The sequence below is a fragment of the Apostichopus japonicus genome, chromosome 13 (assembly GCF_037975245.1).
Source record: "Apostichopus japonicus isolate 1M-3 chromosome 13, ASM3797524v1, whole genome shotgun sequence".
Taxonomy (NCBI): Eukaryota; Metazoa; Echinodermata; class Holothuroidea; order Aspidochirotida; family Stichopodidae; genus Apostichopus; species Apostichopus japonicus.
In genome coordinates this window covers 6,549,813-6,572,652 of record NC_092573.1, presented here as the reverse complement: position 1 = coordinate 6,572,652, position 22,840 = coordinate 6,549,813, and the positions used below count along the sequence as shown (strand labels likewise).

Genomic DNA, 22,840 nt, shown 5'->3' with positions numbered 1-22,840 from the left:
ACCATCAGGTCAGTTCCTCAGATGAAACACAAACTTCAATTTGCCATTTTAGCAAAGACAAATGGTGTTGAATGTCATCCAATGGTGCTATCTTTTTTATATAAAGCTAGAAGAACATGTTTGGGTTTCAGTTATAAGAATTTATTAACAATATATTAACTTTAGGGCTGCACTGAGGAGTTAACTTAATAATCTCCAAAACCTTATAGGAGCATTCCAGAGTTCTCATTTTTCTCGCTTTTTTTATAACATATCAAGACTAAACAAAGACTAAAAGTCATCCTTTAAGGAAAAAATATAACGAATGACTTAAATGAATATGAATGGCTTACAGGAACACATGAATGTTTGCAAGAAGAGAATGCATGAATATGAATGATACACCATGAATATTTAAAGAACTTAAAGGGAAGTATGACGACACATGCTATGTTTGACACGCATGACTATGAATATGGGGAAATTTGAATAAGATTTCACACAGGAAACACAAAATAAGTTCATATAAAGTAAGTTAGATTTAGCTTTTTACCTTTCAAGTGATCTTGCAGGAATTTTCAAAAAAAATTCAATATCTTCTAATCTTTTCTATAAGGCAAACAAAAGCAAAAATTCTTAGGCATGTTTAAACCATATATATGTATATGTATATAAATATATATGTGTTTGAAAAGGTAATGAGTGGGAAATCCGGAACAGTGAGAAAGTTACTAGCCTCCACTGGGATTCAAAACTCCTAACAAACTAGGATATGGACACTGATTGTATGTCCAGAGGTTCAAAGCCAGTAAGGAAGTTCGTAATTCCGCTGTAGGCTTTTGCCACCTGTATCGAACAATGAGTCAGTCTGTTTGGTGACATATTTTGACTTACTCTAGAGCCTAATCATGATGCTAAACCAACTTGAAATCATTTTTGATTCCTAAAGCCGGATCTCAAAAGAGATACTCTGAACAGACTATATGAATGGACAGTCAAATAAAAATTCATTACAAAGATATCCAATATTTACACAAAGAAACTCTAATTCCAAAATCAACACTGAACATGTCCCATATACACGTAGAAAACAGTACAAAAATTTTGTACCATGGCAACACCATCCATCTAACCAAGCTTTAATTGTATTTAAACCCAAAATAACTTTAAAAAATTGCTTATATCTTACAGGATCCAGAGGTTTCTTCTTCTTCTTCCTGTTAATAAAGGGGAAAAGTGTATTCATCAGTCACAAGCTATATATCTTTCCTGAATTTCATGTAACAATTAAGAAGTTAAAACAAACAACTTAAAAATGACAATATCAACCATAGATATATCTATATATATATATATATATATATATATATATATATATATATATATATATATATATATATATATATATATATATACACATAGTTTTGTAGATATTCACATGCTCCCAAAGCTCTTCTGTTAGGGCTTAATCACACCGGTCAGTGCTCAATCCATGTTTCTATTTGAGACGGTATGGAGGCATTTATTTCTCAAAGTGATATAGACTTAAGACCAGATCAGACAACAATGATCCCTGGTAAAGGATCAAACCTAAGAAGGATCAAAACCTCATATAAAGGTACAGACACTCATGATCAGCCCCTTTGAAGTGGTTACTTTACAAAGGACTATCCCACAGGGGTGATCTCCTGAAATGCTGGTGTGAAATGCCAAAAGGAACAAATAGGCAACAAAACTCAAAGTGTAATACTTAAGCCTGTTAGCAATGCTATCAACGACTCTGACAAAATGGAAATACTGCCACAGAACAATCCAGTGTATCTACCCTGACAGTATTCCTGAAGCTTTTCTCGAAATTTGATGCATACTGTAAATTTGCCAATGGGGAAAGGGGTTAGCCAATAACCTTGCACCTTGAATGGACCGAGGCAGAAGGCTTTCAAAATCAGATCAAAATAGCGACAACTTTATGTTACTGATCATCATAGGATAGGTTTGTAACATCTAATGAGAAATTCTCATTACCATGGTAACAAGAATCAGGAGTCTTACTTTTTCATCTTTGGATACAGCACGTACTTCAGACCGGCAGCCCGAGACCTCTCCGCTAAGGTCGGGGTGTGAACTGCGGAAAGATGTAACCGTAAATGAAGCATTTTAGAGCATATGAAAAAAAATTGGTGATTTAAAATGAACCAAATTGAATACCAGAATTTATAAACTAGCTAGCAAAGAAAATATCAATTCAGAAAATACACAAGTACAAATATATACAGAAATGGTGGCCCGCACCAATAGTCCAGGGGGGTGGGGTGCTTAGTGTGTTCTCGTTGTCATTCATTTCTTGCATTGGAGATAATTTAAACAGAAAGCGGTACACAGGACAACTCACCTTGTCTCATTGGTTTGACATCTGCCACACTTATGGATTCAATGTCTTCTTTAGATGGATCCATCTAGCAAAAGAAAATCAAAGAACAGCATTAAATAAAAACATGAACCGTAATATAGACGACAAAAGTCAAAGAAACACAGATAGGTAGAATGACGGTCAGGCATCACAAAAGAGGGTTGGAGGGAAGAGGGAGCTACTGCCCTGGGGTCAATTAGGGTATAGGATAAATGATCATTTATTCTCATTTTGATAATATACTTAAGAAAAAATGAAGACCTCAAAAGGGGGATGGGGGATGAGGGGATGGGGGATGGGGGATGGGGGGATGGGGGGATGGGGGGCAGTGAAGTAATTGTGGCCAGGTAACGACCTGACTCTCCATTAAACCATTACTGACAGATTTTCTACGGGTACCAGTCACAACAGTAACAATAAGCAAATGAAATCAAACACCAACACAAAGATACACGGACAGTTTTCTATGGGTACTTCTCAGTACTGTAACATAGAGTACACAAACCAAGATGGGAAACTTAGATATTTCAGATCGTTGAAGTCTGTATTTCCACACTACATGACCTCTGGGAGACTTTGATGACATCCAAATAACTTTTGTTTACGATATCAAACAATTATAAAGTTAACGGAGTTGAAAGCTAATTACCAATTCGTTCTCTGATTCATCTGGGGTCTGTCTATTTTTGTCTTCCAACATGTCTTGCTTCATCTTAACTATCTGCTCTTTCTGTTGCAACAACTCCTGCATCATGGAATCAAAGTCTGACTCCACAAACAGGATGTGCTCCTCTCCCGTTATGTCAGGGGCAGAGTTGGATCTCCTGGTTGAGTCAAATCATGTATTATACACAGTCAAATCACAAACAGGAATACAAAACACATACATGAATGTTTGTAAGTCAACTTGCATATCACATATACTTGAATATGAATATTCTCATGAATATTCATGATATCATAGATATTCATGAATCATAAATATTCATAAATGTTGAATATTCATCTCACATAGGTAGTTAGTATTGCAAACCATGTGGCTGCTGAACAGTCAATCAAAAGCTGCATAGATGCTAAACCTGTACATCATGGAAGTAACAGAATTCAAAGTTCACAGTTTATATATGCTTTGCATTTCTAAGACAGTGATCTATGGTAGTTTTCACAACTTTTAAAATCTCACTAGAGTACAGGACTTAAAGTTAACTAAGAGTGTTGCACATTGCCTCAAACACCCAATTAGTAATTAATTAAAATCACAACTTTAAAAAGACCAACCCAAAGAAATGACAACTAGCAGCCTCATAAGTCCCTCCTCCCCCGCCCCATCCCCACCCCCCTGTTAGCGGCTACCAAATGATGCATCTGCAGTCATGTCTGTTTGAAATACCCGGCATTTACTCTTAAACTTTTCATCCACAAAACAGAATATTGGACATTTATTACTATCTCGGTAATGGGTTATCATAATACCAATACCTCTCTACCAATTAATGAATAAAATGATGAAAATATCACAAAGACCATAAACAATTCCTAAAAAAAGAAAAATAATGAAAATATTCCTTACTGAAGTTTTGGTCTGACAATTGTAAAGGAACTTCTTGTTTGACTTCTCTTTTCATTGTCCTCATCTCCAGCTATTATAAAGATTAACAAATAAAAATAAAGACATTTCTTTGCTAGAGGTGCACTTAAATGTACAAAATGCAAACACATAAACACACATACATATATCTAGGGTGCATACATAAAGCATCTACATAAGCAACATCTTAGACATAATAAATTTTTTGATGGTAGAAGGAGATACAAAATTCACTTGAGGCAGCTATACATGAGCAATGTTATCTTAGTGGCATAACAGATCTGTACCACCCCCCCAAAAAAAAAAAAAAAAATTGGTTACTTTTCAATACAAATTTCAACAGTTAGTGCAGGCCTAAGAATCTTCCATAACAGATGTACCTAGACCTAGCCTGATTTACTCATAATACTTTAGATTCAAATTATCACCCTCTGTAGTGTGTAAGGTATCGCTAGTCAAAGAGGGCGCTATAGGAGGTGTGTCGGGTCCTCGTTCAGATGCTGAGCTGTCCAACCAAATCCTTCTGTCTCCTTTAAAGTCAGTTTTTGTTAGTTCTGTCAGGTCCTCTGCTGAGACATTTCGCCTCACGATTAATCTGACAAGGAGACAAATAAAGTCAATATTTTAAACTTTAAAAGGATCCAGCTCTTATGGGATGCACTTAGAAAAAGAAATATATCAAACTGTGAAACAGAAAAATAAATAAAGTATACAAATAACACACTGCATCTCCATCAACACTCTTATAAAAGAGCCTTTCCTTTCAGATATTATTTTAATTTTTTTTTCTGTTTCTAAATATCTTGTTTGTCATATCTGCCTGAAGGAAAAGTTCATACCTCTCAAATATGCTAGGAAGAAGAAACAATGGTCAGCTATAAGTCAAACTTTAACTGCCTACTTTCAAACATGTTATCTGTTGGAAACAATTAATCTTTTGGCTTCATATTTTTCAGTGCCTGGGAATACTTTTGATGGAAAATAAAGTTTGGACAACTTTTCATGTTGCAAGTTTGAGGCAATACTCATTGAACTTGAAACACTTCTTGCTCACAATGAAGTATATATATATGTGATGTAGAAATGTATCTTGCATTTTTTGGACAAGTAGTCCATTTTTTTTTCAATTTTTGTTTTTGTGAATGGTTTACCTTTTTCTAAATTGTGCATCTCTTTCCTCCTCCTCATTGAGAGCTAGGTCAACCTCGACATCATCATCAGAGTCATCGCCAGCGACGGTCAATGAACTTTCACCTCCAGGCTTGAGGAGGGCACCCTGAAATCTAGGAAACAGGTTTTCTCCTATGACACTAGCTGGAAGGTTCATCTTTGGGGGCGCTGGGGTCCAGTAGAGGCGGGATGCATCTTGATGGATGGGAAGCTGGTGCCCGGGGAGACCTAGCCCTTCATCAAACTGTTGAGTAAACAATTACAAAGTCAGATATAGATGAAAGAAATTTTTATTGCAGGGTAGAGATTCTGTTGGGATTGTGAATGATGGGTACCTGCTGTGTGATCAAATTAGAAAATATTTGTGTAACAACTGAAATACTGACCAATTGACAAGCATTATGACTTCTAAAGCATAAACAATACCAACTGTGATATTGATGTTTTCCAGGAACTGAAATACTGACCAATTGACACACATTATGACTTCTAAGGCATAAACAACACCATCTGTGATGTTAAGTTTTTCAGGAACTGAAAAACTAAACTACTGATATACATTATGACTTCTAAAGCATAAACAATATGATCTGTGACGTTGATGTTTTCCTTCTTAGCAAGAACAAATTAAGTGTAATAATCGTTGTAGAATTCTGCAGACATATGGGATAGCTCTGAAGTTTAGCAGCGATCTTGAATAAACTTACCATCTGTTCAGCTTTCTCCTGCCAGACTTGTAGTCTCGTCTCAGCTGATTTATTAGGTTCTTGCTCTTCCAGTTCACTCAGTATCCTCTTAGCTGCAGCAGACATGACTCTCTGCCTCTTCCCTTCTGATGACCCTGGTCTGGTAACTCCATCTCCATCCTGTAAGAGACAAATCACACCAACAACAAAACTGAAACAGCAACTGAGACTAACAGACAAAGCTGTATAAATAGTGAGAGTCACTCAGTTTGGAAAGTGAAAAGACCCGAAGTTATTTTGGAGTAGGTTTTATTCTTACATAGACGTAAAAGGCATACTGAGTGACTCTAAATACGGACTCAAGTAGAGTCAGAGGGGTAATACACTTGACCTCAAATGAGAGCGATTAATTAAAGCTCTGCTACAGGTTGCAGGGTAGGCCATAAACAATAGCTTAATAACTAATGTAAGCATTCAACTACACCCAATATTTGATTATTATGATACAGCCACATCGTTAAAATCAGGCTCCAATAAATCAATAGTTTTATTGAGACATTTCAAGGATATCAATCTTCACTTAATCAAGGAAAATAGAAGGCAAATGTAATTCTTGATCTCAATGTGACACAAAAAAAGAGTCCAGCCGTTTGAATGACATGCCATGTAATCTCACCACTTGTTGGCTCCGATCCGACCCACTGAGATGACTCGTGACCTTGTATCTGCTGGGAGTATGGTGCATCCTGGTAGCCATTTTTAACTGACCTGGTAGAGCTATACTTGCTGGCATCATGGTACAGAAATGATGGATGCTTTTCCTCAATTCCGGCTGCCCTGATGTGGTCTTCTTCATGGAGAATGAAAAAAAATCAAAGGTTTCAACACAAACATGGTGATATTTTCCTTTCTTACATCAGGCTGTGCTACAAACTTGAAGTGCCACTTCCAGGGTAACCAACAAATTCCTGATGCTTTGTCACAGTCCCTGATCAATTACCTGGCCTCTACTGCTCTCATCCTCCACCCCCCCCCACACTCCTACCCCTCCACCAGCTTGCCCTTCCCACACCCTTGTTTAAATAAATATGTTAATCAGATGCGAGAAATTGCAAATTAACATTTAACAAGTGTTTACCTTGTATAATAAACAAGTTTACAACAAAGTCCTTGTGTTGTGTCATCACCCTGATATAGTGTTTGTACTTAAACTTGATTTGCTCAACTTGGTTTTAAATCAGCATCTAGATGTCTGACCAAAGTAATCAAGCTTCCACCCCTCTTCAAAGATCCAATCCAGGTGATACTTTCTACCTCATCGGCCCCCCGACAAATACCAAGAGAGGCAAATGTTAGGTTCATACCTCGCGTTCTGGTTTGTCCGATGGTGTCCATGTTGATAAAAACGAAACGGAAGATGATTGGACTGGAAGGTTCAGACTTTTCTTCTGCTCGACAGCCGTTTCCTTAGATTGTAGCTTCTCAACCAGAGGCTCTGAAGCCCCCTCCACTTTAACGATGTCTTCATAATAGACGTCTTGCGGCATCGTTAAATCCTGGACAGATAAAAGGCAAAAGCAGGATTTAGGAACCGAATGCAACTGAAGATGCAACTCTCAAAGGTGATGAACAACAGAGATCAGACTGGAAAATTATACAAAACAGATATTAAAAAAATATGAAAATTCTTCTCGTCAAATTTTGCGACATAAGAAACTTTGAAAAAAAAGACATCTCTAGAATTAGGAGACTATAGTACAGATGAACACAACATGAACAAATCTAGGCATATCAGTTATGAAATTTCATCACTAAATTCCATTTTGTCAATAAAATCTGGAGCAAGATTTTATAGAATTTCGAGCAGAAAATAAAGAACCATTATACAAAACTGACTTTAAACATAAAAATACTCTTAATAGGTATATTTACCCTCCAAGCTTGCTCCAAGTCAATTTCCTCTGGTTGAATGGTATTCAGCATCTTCACTGCATCTAGGACGCTCTGGGAATGAGGAGGAAGAGCTCCCTCTATTGGCAGAGGCACGGAAGATGCCCGCTCTGTGTCTACAGGAGCGTCCAGTAACATCTCTGTTCCTCTGGCTGTGGAGTCTCCATCATGGGTCTCTTGTTCTGTGATAGTTTCTAGTTGTTGAGACTTGATAAAAAATTTCAAGTTTTTTAACGTGAAGATCATATACACATTTTTATTGATAACGTGAGATATAATTAAAAGAAACATTAATTTGGTATTCACCTGCAGTTTCCTGTTACCAAAAAAAAAAAATTATTAAATAATTTTTAAAGGAACAAGGCAATCTGTATGGAAAAGTAATTGACACAGAGGACTTACCTCAATTTCAGTGGTTGGCCTGGAGAGAGTGATAGCTATGTCAGAATAATCGCCTTCATCCGTGATTGAGATGGCCGGTGTGTCTACTGATAAATTGACGATATGAAGAGTAAGTACTGGTCTTTGAAATAAATTATCAGGGTAATGACAAAAGCTGAATCTACAAGGTCTACTGACTAGAAATCAGAGAGCAAATATTTATAATTATACACATCTCTAAAACAGAATCACTTCTGGGTGAAATTAAAAATCTCTAAGAGAAAAGGGGGCGGGGGTAGGGGAGGCAGGGGTCTGTCCAGTCATGACAAGTCAAGCAGTAGACAACTGCAGGGAAATAGCTTTGCAATAAACTATCAGCAAATTTGGTACAATAAATATTCCACTCAATGGTTCCTGGGTTACAAGAACGGCTATCATTAATATGCCTTGAGGTTTGGCATCTCTTTGTGTTCATATGAAAAATATATTTATCATGATAATACTCCCAAAATTTGGGTTATAAATTATTGTTAAGAAAAGTGAGATTAAATTAACATTTGCTTCTACACCAGGATGATTTTTTCATCTTTAATTGAAAGTGAAATCTTTTTAAGGCCTACCATCCATCTCAATCTCCTCCTCGAATGTTATTCCTTCTTTTTCTTCGTCTTTCTGGTCTCCTTCATCCTCGACATCCGTTCCCAAAACATCCGCACCCCTCTTCATGACACGATTCATTATTTCTTGAATTTTCAAATCTGCCTCCGACTTGGCAGAGATTCTGAAGAAAAATGCAGTGACCTTCATTGAAGACCTTCTTGTATTCAGCATAATAAGTTAATAAATTGATATGAAGGCAGAAAGAAAAAGGCAGGAACATGCAGGGAAATAACTATGAAATCTTGTTTGAAATTTGGCTTTTTGTAAATCGATATTTCTCTTATTATCTCGTGTTTTTGCAAAAATGCAAATATTACATAAAAATTGTGTTAACATTAACCAAATATCAGCAGTAATAAAAAACAATTGGTTGAGGAAGCTGTGAATTGAAATGCACAAATAATATGCCTTGCCTTTAAATATGTTTAATTAATATTTTTTATATATGAATAATACTGTAATACATGAAGCTAACTTTCACAACAACACCAACCAATCTCTGAAGTTAAAGTTAAAGGTGATGAAAAGTTTGACTATAACCAAATAAACATTCCTTTGCTTCCATACCAGTATTTTAATTATTATTCTTAGTTATGTAACCGTCATCCTGAAAACATACAACAGTACAAGTGCTTTGAATAGTGACTTGAAAGTACCCAGTCAGAAAAACTTGCCCCAACTGGGTGGGCCTGGACCTTCCACATTTTCATAGCAAAGTCTATTTTGTATATGTAAATCTGACTGAAGTTATTTTCTTTCATTTTTTTAGAATTACTTCCATTTCATTTCATTTAACGTCATTTACTTCAGTGTAGCTTACAAAATATATTTATATTAGGAAGAGAAATAGTGTTAAATTGCCAAAAACCAAAAATATATAATACCTTCTTTTTTTTATTGGGGGGGGGGGGAGGATATAGAAATACTTTTTAGGTTCTTGCAAATAGACTTTGGTGTGATGTTGTTATTATTGGTTGCAATAATTGCTTTAATTTAATTCCATTTTTATTCAAATTGAAGGCTTTCTGATGACAGCCTCTTCTTGAGTAGTGAACTTACTTTCCTTGTTTAGTAGCTTTGAGAGAAGCAATGATGTCATCAACAGACCGCTCCTTTGGTTCCGATTCATCCTCCTCTGTTGCTTGTTTCATCTTGACACCTGACTTCTTCCCTTTCTTTATCTGACTCTCCTTCCTATCAAGTTTTCTTCTGCAAAGAATAGAAGTTGATCATTCATAGACCAATGGGAAGCTCACAAGCATATCTAGAAGTTCATAAGCATACTAGATACTTTAAGCTTGAAGTTCATAAACATACTAAATACTTTCATACTGTTGGTTTTTAACACTCATTTATGAAGAGGTACACTAACTGGACTAGATATAACTAGTCCAGATATCTAGCCTAGAAGTTCATAAGCATAGATACTTTAAGATTGAAGTTCATAAACATACTAAATACTTTCATACTGCTGGTTTTTCACACTCACTTATGAAGAGGTACAATATCTGGACTAGATTTAACTAGTCCAGATATCTAGTCTAGAAGTTCATAAGCACAGATACTTTAAGCTTGAAGTCCAAAGCATACTAAATACTTAATGCTGTTGGTTTTTAACACTCACTAATGAAGAGGTGCACTATCTGGACTAGATATAAATAGTCCAGATATCTAGCCTAGAAGTTCATAAGCATACTAGTTACTTTCATACTGCTGGTTTTTCACACTCACTTATGAAGAGGTACACTATCTGGACTAGATATATCCTGAGCTTCAGCCAGCAGTTCTTGCACAGACTTCTTGGAACCTGCGGAGGATGCAGAACCGCTTCTGTCCACCTTGCTCCGAGATGATGGACGATTGCCGGACGGAGTGGCCGAACGGCTGATAGGTAGGTCGACGGTATCTTCGCTCGTGTAGCTCTCATTGTCAGAACCAAACACATCTTCGGAATGAAGAGACGTACGACTCTTCTTCAAACTATCCGGCATACGGGACTTCTTGGAAGACTTGGCTGCTAGGATGGCAAAAAAAGGAAAACCAAAGAAATAAGGGATGAGATGGAGAATGGTGTGTTCAACATGTTAAGTCTGTGCTTTCTTTACCATGCCTGTTCATCAAAATTGGCTTATCAGTAGCAAACTATTACAGGCACTTAGCAGATTTACACAATTAATTGAAAGCCTGTTATAGATAGGTATGGACTTTTTTGGATATGATATGGTGCACTGAGGCCAATGGTATTGTGGTGCAACACACTATAGTTAGATAGTGTTTGTTCAGGAAAAGAAAGGGAAATTAAAGTCATTAAAAGTGAAGTGTTTTTAATCAGCCAAAAAAAAAACGTATTTCTTGCTATATATCGCATGTATAGTGTGTGCTGCACTTCTTTGGCAGTACCAAAAATAGAGAAATCAAAATAAACAAACAAAAATGTTTGTACCCAATCAGACTATCGGCCTTACAGAGAGGTCAGAGGTCAACGACACATTTCATGCAGACATCAATGGAAACGCATACTCATAACCTCAACAAGAATGATAGTCTAGAGTTACCACCAAAATTATGATTATTATGTATTGACTCTGTCAAATATGTAGGAATATTAAAATTTTGTAACATTGTTAATATTATTTTGGAATAATTTCTTTCAAAGGTGAGAAGATTAATTACATTTGACTTTCTTCCGAGCAGATTTGATCACAACCTCTTTTTGAGCTTGTAGAGTCCCAAGGGGTCTCTCCGAGAACCTCACTGGGGCGAGGGTGCCCTCTGATCCAAGAATGGCTGGCTTCTTGATCGCAGGTCGTGCACTTTTGAGTGGGAAGATACTTTCGTTAGAGGGCGTGGCTAGGTCCATCAGATCCTTCAGCTCAGCATCAATTGCAGAGGTCGCAGTAGTGAAGGTTGGAGACATTGTGACAAAGTCTTCGTTAGCCTGACAGGAAAGAAGAATATTTGTGAAATCATTAAAATAAACTTCGTTATTATTGAAGCATACTTTACAAGATTGTGACAAACTTTGGAATTCTGTACATCTATGCCGGAGAGAGCGCAGAGATCAAACAGAGTTTTTTTTTCAATTAAGTTGACAGAAGTCTTGTTTACGCAAATCTACTTCCTTCCAAACAATATAACTCTAAACTCAAACATCATGTGGAAAGGACAGAACCACACCTTCAAATTGCATTCAGGTTCTAAACTTGGGAAATAGTACCTGTACTCCCCCATGAGGATTTGTTCACATCCCTTTCACCCTCCCCTCCCCTACCTCCCTCCACCACCAGAAAGTATTATCCCAAATACAGCTTCAAGAAAATGACTTAAAAAGATCTAGGTTTCTTAATATCCCTATACAGCTAAGCAAACCTCTTGTATGGCTGCAATTTCTTCTTCTTCTGCTGCCAAAACTGGTTTCCCCTGCATCATCACATTCAGGTCTGTTATATCAGTGGTGCTGCGGATTGGTACCACTCCCATGCTCTGAACCTTCGGCATCTTCATGTCTAAAATAAAACAGAAAATCATAGCTTGTTTGAATTTGGTTTATCAATAACAGTTAAAAATACATTCCATACATACCATGTTGACGGTATAAATTGCAGTATTGTCTCAAAATATGACAAGAATTTTCGTGGTCCACCGTGTGGGTTAACAAAGATGTTTAACGTGGCTATGCCAGTGTAAAACTGTATTCAAATGTTATTTCGTGAAGCAAACGATACCGCTCTTCAAGTTCACTTTCTCATTTCACAAAACCAAGAATGGAAACAATTCAGCACATGTGTACGGAGCTGATGGCTGGTTATTTACGTTTTTCTTGTTATTTTACATTTTTCCTATTTATTTATGTTTTTTCTTTTTTTATGTTATTACGTTATTTACGTTTTTCTTGCCGTACAAAACCGAAATATTGAATCACACTACGGAAAGTATCCTTTGAATCTTTGTACAACTACTGGTTTATTCTTATACTTATTTAGTCTATAACTTTTTGTTACTTTTTTTTTGTTAACCATTTTCTTTAAGTAGACAACTTCAAAACAAAATCTTCTATCTCTCCTGGATGCTTTTATTACAAGTATACATCTCCTGACTTGACAAATACGATTAAATCACATCAGAAATTACCATCGACAGAAATGGAGAGGTCCTTGGAAAATGGAAGTTTCTTGGTTCTTGGAAGCTGAGGAGCTACAATTCCCTTGTCGATGGGATTGTAAGCTGGTACACCCTCCTGCACCTAAATGTAAGAGAAGGAAAGGAGAAATTTAGTAAAACCCTACCACTAACAGTGATGAATATTATTTACCAAATGACTGCTGCACCATGACAAGGTGAAAAAGGATGGCTAGCAGACAGATTAAGCTCCCTGTTAGCTTTCTCCTAGATGAATTATTCACCGCAATATGTACAAGTCACGCTGAAATCAGCATCACTTTCTAAACAAATGTAGGAATCCTTTGATGTCATTTTTATGCGGTTATCTGACAAAAAATAAGATGAATGATCGAAAAGGAACTGCAATGTGCTTGCTTGAGTTGTTACAAATCACTGACGCAAAGGAGAATCATAGATGGAAAAACTGAGCATGGAAAAATTATTATTTCTCATAGCGCCTGGATTTCATGCTGTGATGTTGGCTAAACTGGGTAGAAATTGCTGACAGGTGCAGTATATGTGTCATGTCTCAAGAAAAGGGACTACATTTCCAGGTCAAAAAAAATGTTGAAACGACAGAAGAATAAGACAACAGTTGATGTAACAAAAACTAAAAATGCATCAAGCTCAACAGATTTTGCACGGTCTATCCAATAATAACTATAAATAATCCACAGAAGACTCACTAACTAGTCAAGAGTGCAGACAACAGCCCTGATAAGATGTAAGTAGACTCAAACTTTACAGAGAGTCTAAGTTAGAAAGACTGGCTAGCATATTGTATACTTACAACCACTTCAAATGGCCGTGGTTTTGTAAGGTACTCCTCCTGGAAGTTTGGCTCTCTGCTGCGTACATATGGCATCACAAGCTTTCCAAAGTCATCTGGGAGTTCGCTGTACAACAGAGTAAGATGAATAAAATGATGAAATAAACCACAGAGATGAATGTGGTGTGCAGAAATTGTGTGGATACATGTACATGAATAGTCAAGAAAATACTAATATCTCCCTTCTTGATAATCATTGAGGGTTGGTCTAAATAATTCAACTTTGGCAATAACCCTTGAATATAAAGTAATCACCAGGAACAAAACAGCTTATCCAGACACAACAGGAAACACTTGCAGTATACCAAACATTGCCTAAATGTTGTCTCAACAGTAATATGGTTATGTTAAAGAATCAGTACATGATGAGATACCTCTATGTCCAATAATGTTTTCCAATTGTCTCAACAGGAATGTGGTTATGTTAAAAGAATCAGTACATGATGAGATACCTCTATGTCCAATGATGTGTTCCATTTGTCTCAACAGGAATGTGGTTATGTTAAAGAAACAGTACATGATGAGATACCTCTGTGTCCAATGATGTGTTCCAATTGTTTCAACAGGAATGTGGTTATGTTAAAGAATCAGTACATGATGAGATACCTCTATGTCCAATGATGTGTTCCATTTGTCTCAACAGTAATATGCTTATGTTAAAGAATAAGTACATGATGAGATAGAGGTCTCTATTTCCAATGATATGTTCCATTTGTCTCAACAGGAATGTGGTTATGATAAAAATCAGTACTTGATGAGATACCTAGAGCTATGTCCAATGATGTGTTCCATTTGTCTCAACAGGAATATGGTTATTATAAAGAATCAGTACTTGATGAGATACCTCTATGTCCAATGATGTGTTCCATTTGTCTCAACAGGAATATGGTTATTATAAAGAATCAGTACATGATGAGATACCTCTATGTACAATGATGTGTTCCATTTGTCTCAACAGTAATATGCTTATGTTAAAGAATAAGTACATGATGAGATAGAGGTCTCTATTTCCAATGATATGTTCCATTTGTCTCAACAGGAATGTGGTTATGATAAAAATCAGTACTTGATGAGATACCTAGAGCTATGTCCAATGATGTGTTCCATTTGTCTCAACAGGAATATGGTTATTATAAAGAATCAGTACTTGATGAGATACCTCTATGTCCAATGATGTGTTCCATTTGTCTCAACAGGAATATGGTTATTATAAAGAATCAGTACTTGATGAGATACCTCTATGTCCAATGATGTGTTCCATTTGTCTCAACAGGAATATGGTTATTATAAAGAATCAGTACTTGATGAGATACCTCTATGTCCAATGATGTGTTCCATTTGTCTCAACAGGAATGTGGTTATGTTAAAAGAATCAGTACATGATGAGATACCTCTATGTCCAATGATGTGTTCCATTTGTCTCAACAGTAATATGCTTATATGTTAAAGAATAAGTACATGATGAGATAGAGGTCTCTATTTCCAATGATATGTTCCATTTGTCTCAACAGGAATGTGGTTATGTTAAAGAATCAGTACATGATGAGATACCTCTATGTCCAATGATGTGTTCCATTTGTCTCAACAGGAATATGGTTATGATAAAGAATCAGTACATGATGAGATACCTCTATGTCCAATGATGTGTTCCAATTGTCTCAACAGGAATATGGTTATGTTAATTATCAGCATGGATTAATAAACATTCAGCTTGTCATCCTCACTGATCTCTTCCGTTTCTGATAGGTAACCACTTATCCAAAAAGTTAAATGATTCTTTTCCAAAAATTCTCATTTCTTCAGTCCAAAAATAATGACTGGCAAAGGCTTGCTTAGAAACTGAAGCCGTGGTTCAACTCCTGGCAATTTAAAACTGTTTCCTCTCCCACCCCTACCCCCTTCCTCAAACTTGTCTGCATATCTGAAGTTATTCACAGTATTAAACCATATAACTTTACTTCCACATTAAACTTTCACAATCCACAAAATTATTATAAAATGACAAAACAAATGGTCAAATTGTTCAAAATACTTACACATTCTGAACTTTTGCCCTGTTGAATCAAATGAGAGGGATGAATTGTTATATATATAAGTGAATGATCATCTACAGGATCGGCCCCTGTTACGTATGAACTAATGCCTTACATAACTTATATTTCCTTAAATGTTATAAGTGCAAACAAAGGAGCACTTGCTCAATAAAGGGAACAAAACCTATCACATATTGACAGATTAAAATTTATTTATACTATTTTCATTTTTTCCCACTCTCATATTTATATATCTAGAGTGCTTTCACACACCAGTGAATCACTGTGGTCGAGTAGTACGGACTTAGGTCTGTGACACAAAGGTCTGGTGTTTGATTCCTACCTTCGCCTGATGAGTCCCGAAAGGACGAAACCGGTTGTGAAGTGGAATTTTTCTGATGTGTTGATATTTATTAAATTAATATATATACATCTTTTCAACCCACTCGCTACACGTTCATATATACACATATAATATATAATACATATTTTTGGAAGCTGGGTTGCTGAGGTTCAAATTTTCATAACTTTTACATCTGCAAAGAAGTGTCTTATGTTAAGTAGTCTTTGTATAAACTATAATCTTAGGATTTTGGGAAAATACTTCACCATGGTTGTAACAATGCTGAAATAAATCACACAAAATATTAAAATGCCTCTTTATCGTTAGACACAGAGAAAGTCAAACAAAACAATGCTATACACAGGAACAAAGTAAATTAGCTTGGTGAAATTGTGAACGGGGTCGTTGCTGTACGAGAGGAATTCTCTTTACAGCCTTGTCTTCTTACCCAGCGATATTCTTGACGGTTTCAGCTTCATCCTCCCGTAGTTGCTCCTTCCTCTCTTTAACCCCCAGTTGAGTTTGTCTCTTTAGTTCGTCTATCTCCTGCTGAATTTTGTTTATCTCCAGGCGGGTGACATCGTGCCGGAATGGCCGTCTCCCCTTCGATGCTGGCCTCTTTAAGGATCTGTTCGTGTTGTAAATATAATTATGTTATATCTGCAGCTTCAAGTAGCAGCAGGAGGTCAAACACAAAGTTATGAATAATGAGCACAGTCAAGTTGGTCAAATTATACCTTCCTTTCTTTTCAACTTTGTATTCAATGAAGCCTGATTTTTGAAGAGTTTTATAAACATGAACAGCCTTTTCTGAGAGCTTAAATCAGGCAATTGTATTGTATCAGATGATTTTTACGACAAATTTGCTATAAAAGTTTCATCGACATATTCTAATTAGGCTCCCTGTTTTGTTAATAACAAGTGTCAAGGAATTATGCCTTGATGACTTCACATACCATAGACTAATTTCATTCTCATTGGGCTTATCTGACAAAAATGTAAAATGAGCAATGTTGACTGCACATGGGTATAAAGAGCATTGCATTGTTTGTCACTGGCTAATACCATAGGATAAAAATAAGCACATGTTTCACTGGAATTCTACAAAAAGATATGGGAACTAAATGCAACATTTAGGAAATAAGTTTGATACTGCCAAACTAAACAAATAATTATGATATGGATATTAAATGCTGGCATAAGGTATAAAATTATTTTACCGAATGAGAAAGAGGACGATTAAAATGCAAATATGTAAATTAAATAAGTAAATTACTGCAACAGTTTTAGGATCCAATGATCCATTATGGTTTCTATGGTAATGTATGAAGTGTCATAAAGTAATTCTCTTTACATTTCTTTCTTCTTTGGTCCCCATTTATTGATTTTTTTCATATTTTATGCTTTTTAAGTGTTTTAAATTGTTTTTAAACTTACTTAGCTGACATCACAGCTCAAATCTCAGAAGTGGAAGATGTCAGAAGCTTGAATTGCATTTCATTCAGGAAAGAATCTACTTCTACGAAAGAAAATAGAAAAATATGAAAGTAATAAACATTGAATGTTGTATACTCAAGTGAGAACATAATAACAGCATAATGGTTGGCTGATTGTGAAATATCCATTCTGCTAACATAATCCTCTGCGGTCAAAGTAAACACGAAAATGATCTTTTTAACTTTTTCACTGGTCTACCTGTACAACTACTGCACTGAGTACTTCGCTTGACTGCAGTATTGCCTCCGTGGACCACCCGTACAAAATTCTCAATCTTTTTCAAATCCTTTACTACTCATTCCTCATGATTTTTATAATCATATGTTTCATCAATACCATAAAATGCAGGAAAAGTGAATTCAGAATAATATGTCCATAATGTGGCCATTACATTGCTCTTTTAATTCTGGTAGCCATGTTTACGGCAAGCTATAGTTCACATATGTTGGCTATCAGTGATTTCATAGGTAAAAGCAGGGAATAATTTAATTTTCAAGTGTTGATGTACAGTAGTTTTCACGGCTGTGAATTTTGTCTTATCTTTTGGATATAAAACACTATGATTCCTTTGTACAAAGATGATAGAGACATCTTTGCACTTGTATAGCATTTTGCGATGCTAGATAAGTCATGCCTTGGAAAGATGGGACAAATATTGTGACAGAAATACTGACTTCATTATTCATACCTGCCAACTCTCACCATTTTCTCAGAGAGACACACGATTTTATGTTTGGTCTTATGCACAGTGGGATATCCAAATCCACACACAAAAATCTTAAACCAGATTTAAACAGTAAAAGCAGATTTACATGGGACTGTGGGAGTTTTCGTATAAGCCTAGGCATATTTAATCAATTATGCAAGATGCAGGAATTCTGGTTAATGAAGTGCAAAGAAAAGTAGTAAGAATGACAAAATGATGAGTTTCATTTGATTTTAGATTTTAAAATGCTTTGTAAAATCCCCATGTTTCCGGCACGGATCTCCAGACCTTTGTTCGGAAACCTCCTGGTTTACACCTTTAGGGGGTTGGCAAGTTGGTAGTAGCCAATTACTAGATTTAGGCTTGCAGCTAGGCCTAGTTATGACTGAGGACGATTTAACCAACTGCAACCTCATAGTCATACTCATACATACCTCAAAAGACTGCTTAGGGCAGGGTAGCATAAAGTAGCATGGTCACTTCGAAGTTCGGACACCTAAGCCTTAAAACACCGCAAAACTAAATCTTATGGTATAAATCACATGAAAATATATACTTGATATGGTGGGAGAAATTTGTTTTAGTACGATACACGGCCAAACTTTCTTTCCTGCAAACTGTTTTCACGTTGTATTCCAAGAAGATTCTTCGTTATTGTGGAACTGGTATTTCTTTGCTAGAGTATTGCGAAGTTCGGACACCCAACCTACAGTGTGGCGCGGGTGATAAAATTGGTGGCGCAGTTGCTCTTTCAGTAATTATAACAGACTTCATAGATCTCCGTCATTTTATTGACAAAAATGTAAGTACTTTCTTGCACATGGGTCATTTTGGAGAGAAAATAACTGTAGCTTCGCACTTTTTGGTGAAATTTGGCTCTTCCTGTAGGTTTTCATGGTGAAATCGTGTATTTCTTAGGGTGTCCGAACTTCGCAGTATGCCGAACTTCGCACTACTGACTATACCTCTGTGACTAACTGTTAGTCCTATGCCGAAATGCAAGCATCCTTAGTTTCAGTACAAATAAACGCAGTATCGTTACTAATTAGGTTATACGTTATAGAAGCTTACGCTTGCGACAAGACTAAGATAAGAATGCGCATTACCATTTTTACCAAGACGTCCTGGGCATGAAAAATGCATAGGTCTAGCCTAGTGTTAACATCGCTGATTATAAAGGTATATTCAGGAGTGAACATTTCTATGTAAGATCAATTGAGCTTACTGTTATGTGCGACTGTTTCTGATGCAACTGAATTCAAATTGATACAGTAGTTTTGAGCCATGGATTTACGTAACAATTAACTCCCTTAAACATAAAATGCCAATGGAAAACTAAACGATTCTTTAAAGCGAAGATAGAATAAAGCAAAATCTTACCTAAATTGTTTTAGTTCGTTGTCAAGGAATAGTGGTGGCGCTATGCGACTTTGATGGCATAGATACATCATAACTAGCTATAGTAACGCGAAAATGACACAGCGGGAGAAATAGTATTTAGCAGACTCGGGTGAGTACAAATTTCTGAGTACGCCTACGAGTACAAAGCCTCGAGTATTCGAGTACGGAAAAAATGTACTCGAGTACAATTACCTATGCATTTGCCAATCGTGTGCACTCACAATCCAGATAGGTGCAAGCCTATGCTGAATAATATAAGTTGTTTTATTTATGTACATGGGAGACAATACCATTTTTCGTTGGCGTGCTTATAGGGCATTGCAGACTCGACTCAAACCGCGGGCCGCGCTCTGAAAAAGTTAACTTCCCGTTGCTTGCAACTTGCAAGTGAAGTTTTCTTCTTGTCGCTACACGCAAATGCAGACAGTAATGTAACGTAATACCTTGTTATCTTTTATCTAGACCTGAGATGTCCATCGCTGCTATAGTACACTGTGTTGTGGGTATTGACCGTAGCTATATGTATCGACTGTACACTATTGTCTAATTACCGACGGTAGCAAGCTGTGTGTGTATTTTCTGGAATCGATGGTGGTGTCTAACACTTCTGCTATACCTCATTCGAGTCTAGGTCAGAATGATTACCGGCATGAGACGTTTCTTTTTGCGCGAGTCTTCACACCCTTTAAGAATTAAGTTGACCTCCATTGCTAAATATTTTTCTTTTGAAATACATGGGAGGAGGAATAAGAAGGGAGGGCACACTCAAATTAATAATCCAACAAAACACTTCATCCACATTTTATTTCCCATACAACACATACAACGTTGTATAAATGCAAACGACACATTCTAGCATGCAATTAAATCAAGAGCAGCAACGTACGTAGCCTTTGTGAACGCTTATCGGCAAATTTACTTTGCCAAATACGCTGGGTCGATCCTTGCTATTCATCACGTTGGGAGCGATTCGTTCCCGTGATTGCGTCGGCCTCTACTGTGAAGCGTATTTTGAAAGGGGAGGAAAATATAACGGCCGTAGAATTTTCCTAGTTTTATGCAAGAAGACTCATTCGCGTCGCTGAGCAGAATCAGCAGTCGACTGTATATCTACAACGTACGCAGCACAAATTCGACTAAGCTCCTTTTTGAGAAATATGTTTTGATGCGAAAATGTATTGAAATGCGATGATTAGTTGTTCAATATTGAGTTGACATGTTTTAGTAATGATACGTTATTTTACAAGAACAACTTGAAATGTTTACTATTCAGACCATGCACAGTACCATAAGGTACGTAAGCGCTGTAGAAACGTGGTATATGATAACAAAGAACAATACCGCACTGCACTGTACTTGACCATGGCGTCACCACTCGAATATGTTGCGTAACCGTCGGATTTCATCAATGACCAGCCATTGTTTTACAAGGGAGTATAACGCTGTGCGACGCATGCTAATGGCACGTTTACAGAAAATGACCTTGTGACCTCATATGACCTTCAAATTGATAAAATATGACCGTATGTATGGAAACTTAATTCACACAAACCACTCACCAAAATTTCAGCAAAATCGAATGAAAAATGATGAAGTGGCACGTGGCAGCAGTGGCGTAGCTAGGATTTTTTGAGTGGGGGGGCCATGGGGGGGCTGTTCTTTCTTGTGGGGGGCCGGAGGTTACTATCTGAGCGGAGCGCCACCTTGGTTGAAAATTTGAGATTTCAGCACCCCCCAGATCGCAGGAGATGGCACCTGTGAGGCAAAATAGCAACCAAAAAGATGTGCAACTTTGGTGACAGATATGCAAAAAAAAAAATTTCTCTTTCATGCTGACTGGCCTTGTCAACTCAGCCAGACTTTTAACTTGAGTGAAGTTGACATCAAAGGCGTACGGGACCATTTCAGTTTGGGGGGGGGGCAGAACTTTTTGTGCCCGAAAGTTCCCGTGACACTATCTAAGCGGAGCGCCACCATCGGTTGGCGCGTAGCGAACAAGAAAACTTTTGGCACACAATGCCTCTCAGATTGCCGGAAACGGCACTTCTGAGGCCTTGCAAGTTGCATCTAAACATTCTTTATTTTATAATCTCACGTTTTAGAAATTTACAGTTCCCCAAAAATTTGGTAAATTAGAAGAAGAAAAAATGGTAACATCACTTTGAAGGGGAAAAATGGGACAGTATATTTTTTAAGCTGCTATATTTAGTTACCTTATTTATTATTTTAACACAGTACTCAGCTACCTCCAGAAAAACATTGTTCAACGACACGTAGGCGGGATAATGTCGCTGTGTCGGGTGAGACTGCAATTTGTCTCACAAAAAAGTATAAAATATAACAAAGAATATGATAAACCTGTACTTCTAGGCTTGTAGACACTCCCCCCCCCCCCCACCATCCATGAAAAATAAAATGTTTCTTTTATACACTCATGTCGGGGATATCCAGGTCAAGGGCGGCGGAAGCACTTTTAATCTGGGGGGCACCGACATCAAAGGGCACTTTGCAGAAATTCGATTGGAATGATGCAGCGTTATATTCAGTACCCTTTATAACTCTTATTGTATTATCTTATTTGTGTATACACATCACTCCATCAACGTCCCCCCCCCCCCCCTCAAGGAAAATATGCATACTAGCACTGCAATATCCAATGCGCAAATTGGGAAACAAGGAACAAGTTTTCTTTTGAGACAAAATGAGGTGAAATCATGCTAGTTGCTAATGTAGGAATCTTCCGAATTAGAGGTTTTTTTTTCTTGTTAATATCTTAACAAATTTTTTCCATTCGAAAATGCTTTGAGTTTGACTCACAGAAATTCGTTAAAAGCCACGGGCTTAGCCAGGATTTGCAAAGTTGTATGCACGGCTATCTGAGCGGAGCGCCACCATCGGTTGGCGCGGAGCGTACTTTTAGAAAATTTTTGGTTTTACAAACCCCTCAGATGGCCGGAAACGGCCCTTCCCGAGTGTTCATTCTGGTTCCCTGGCCTCTTGCTAACTTGAGGCACCTCAATTTTTATGTAGAAAAAAGGCACATTTC

At 37.0% G+C, this 22,840-nt stretch overlaps 1 protein-coding gene across 8 annotated transcripts in view; it reads right to left on the bottom strand.

Annotated features, from left to right (window-relative positions):
- Positions 1–19,839, bottom strand: part of LOC139978485 (uncharacterized) — a 42,757-nt gene extending 22,918 nt beyond the window's left edge. For 2 of the 8 annotated variants that reach the window (XM_071988758.1, XM_071988764.1), the window contains exons 1-24: positions 19,774–19,839; positions 17,628–17,709; positions 16,639–16,818; positions 15,851–15,868; positions 13,776–13,881; positions 12,956–13,067; positions 12,194–12,330; positions 11,498–11,762; positions 10,556–10,841; positions 9,884–10,033; positions 8,785–8,945; positions 8,186–8,271; positions 7,766–7,990; positions 7,198–7,389; positions 6,510–6,683; positions 5,855–6,013; positions 5,129–5,391; positions 4,406–4,572; positions 3,960–4,029; positions 3,039–3,213; positions 2,372–2,435; positions 2,032–2,104; positions 1,169–1,196; positions 533–588 (exon numbers count right to left, since the gene is read on the bottom strand). In XM_071988758.1, the coding sequence (XP_071844859.1) occupies positions 533–588; positions 1,169–1,196; positions 2,032–2,104; positions 2,372–2,435; positions 3,039–3,213; positions 3,960–4,029; positions 4,406–4,572; positions 5,129–5,391; positions 5,855–6,013; positions 6,510–6,683; positions 7,198–7,389; positions 7,766–7,990; positions 8,186–8,271; positions 8,785–8,945; positions 9,884–10,033; positions 10,556–10,841; positions 11,498–11,762; positions 12,194–12,330; positions 12,956–13,067; positions 13,776–13,881; positions 15,851–15,868; positions 16,639–16,818; positions 17,628–17,638 (3,158 nt within the window). In that variant the 5' untranslated portion in view covers positions 17,639–17,709; positions 19,774–19,839. The other 6 variants (XM_071988762.1, XM_071988763.1, XM_071988761.1 and 3 more) reach the window with 6 other exon arrangements.
- Positions 19,840–22,840: the final 3,001 nt, after the last annotated feature.